We start from the raw sequence: 1,866 nt of genomic DNA on the forward strand, positions 1-1,866 counted from the left end.
CGGTCCCGGTGCCCGCTCCCGGTGCCCGATCCTTTTTACGCGGTGTCGGTGCCCAAACCCAGCCCCCGATCCCGATCCCCGGTCCTGATCCCGGTCCCTTTCCCGGGCAAGAAGGATCAGGATCCCCGGCTCCCGAGCCCTCCCCGTGCCTCAGCTTCCCCCGGGAGAACGGGGGGCACCTTGGCTTTGGTGCTTCCAAGGAACAAACCCTTGGGAGAGGGGAGGACTGGGGAGCTGCTGGATGCTCGTGAGGTCAGCGAGTGGTTTTGGGCCCTCACTGTGGGTTATCCCTGGTTTTTTGGGGAGGAAACCTTTCCATCAACTGCTCCTCCCTCGCCCTGGTCTCCTCTCATTCCCAAAGTGAACCCTCCCGGGGATCCCACTCCTGCATCCCGAGAGCATCCCTTGCTCCCGATGCTGCCACACTTTCCCTATGGAAAGCAGCACCCAGCACCTTTCAGGGAATTCATCCCACAGCCTCTATTTTCCTTAAATTTGCCCCTTTTTGCATTAAAAAACTCTTTGATATTAATATTAATATTATTTATTATAATAAAGAACAGTCAAGCAGCGTGAAAAAAATATATCTTAGCTACATTACCTTAAATTGCCAAAAATATACACATTTTTCTCTTTTATTTAATTAAAAAAACCCCAAAAACAAATCCAAAAAAAAAGACACATGCAACATACTAAATGAGACATCAGCATCAAAACGGGTAAAGAAACGTACCCCAGTGCAACTGAAACACAGATAATCTTTAGCTTTTCTTTTTCCTTTCTCCTTCTCTCCCTCTTTTTTTTTTCCACAGGGATACAACTGGCGACCTTCCAGCAGTGCCCCCCTTCTCCCCTCCCCTCTCCCCTCAAGCTGCCAAAGGGACTTTTGGCTCTGGGACAGGTTGAGGTGACAGTTCCCAGGGATTGGGAGCCTTTGGAAGGTGCTGGAGAGATGTGTGTAAGTGCTTTATGTCTCTTATCCCCCTCGCCTTCTCCCAACTCATCCCACCCTGTCCCAGGAACATATTCCAATTGGGGGGGATCATATTCCAATTGCTGCCACCACTGAGCAGGGGTGAGGGATGCTGCACAGCTCAGCCCTCCCTGATTTAACAGTGAGTCTGCCTAAAAAAAAAAACAAACACCCAATTCCTTGATTTCCAACCTCTTCCAACGCCTGGGTTCCCAAATATCCTCCCAGGAGTGGTGCAGAGCCCCAGCCAGCACCTCTCAGCCTCCTCACTCAATAAGTGCCTCTCACTGACCCCCTGTGTGTCTCCTGCTGTTGCCCAGTGGGATAAATCCCAAATCTGGGGGGATTCCAGGAGGGATTCTGGGTGTTTTGGGAGATCAGTGCACTGTACCACAACTGGCTGCACAAGGGACTGATCCCAAAAGCCTCCCCTCCTTCCCATCCCTCTCTCCCTGGTCCTGGCACGTTTCTGATTCCAGGGGGTGGAATGTGGCTGAATTTTGGAAGAATCTGACCAAGTCTGGGCACGACCTCGGGGCCTTGGGGTTTTATCTCGGGCTGGAGGTGACGGGCACCACGGGGGCAACAACGTGGCAACAGGAATTTGGGATCTCGGAGTAACAAAAAGGGAGAAATGAAATAAAAATCCTCCCCCTCCTTGGACAAAGGGAGGTGGCAGAGCCCAGGCTGACACTCCTGCTCGCCCAAACCAGTGCTGAGGAACGTCTGCTCCCAAATCCCAAGGATCTGAGGGATGGCAGGTCCAGCTCTGTGTGTGTGTGCAGCCACCACACAAAACCAGGCACTTCAGGGCTGAGGGGGCAGCCCCGAAATTTAGCATTTTAGCCCTAATTTGCTGAATATATTTGCTCTCTGTAGCAGCTGCTTTCAAG

General features: G+C 51.9%; 1 protein-coding gene across 1 annotated transcript in view; it reads left to right on the forward strand.

The window, feature by feature from the left end:
• PCGF2 (polycomb group ring finger 2) overlaps positions 1–1,594 on the forward strand; it is a 16,375-nt gene extending 14,781 nt beyond the window's left edge. The window contains exon 7 of the mRNA XM_029965857.1: positions 1,453–1,594. Coding sequence (XP_029821717.1) covers positions 1,453–1,594 — 142 coding nt within the window. The remainder of the gene's footprint in view (positions 1–1,452) is intronic.
• The last annotated feature ends 272 nt before the right edge of the window (positions 1,595–1,866 follow it).

Source organism: Manacus vitellinus, unplaced genomic scaffold (assembly GCF_001715985.3).
Source record: "Manacus vitellinus isolate BGI_N305 unplaced genomic scaffold, ASM171598v3 scaffold_120_pilon, whole genome shotgun sequence".
NCBI classification, from domain to species: domain Eukaryota; kingdom Metazoa; phylum Chordata; class Aves; order Passeriformes; family Pipridae; genus Manacus; species Manacus vitellinus.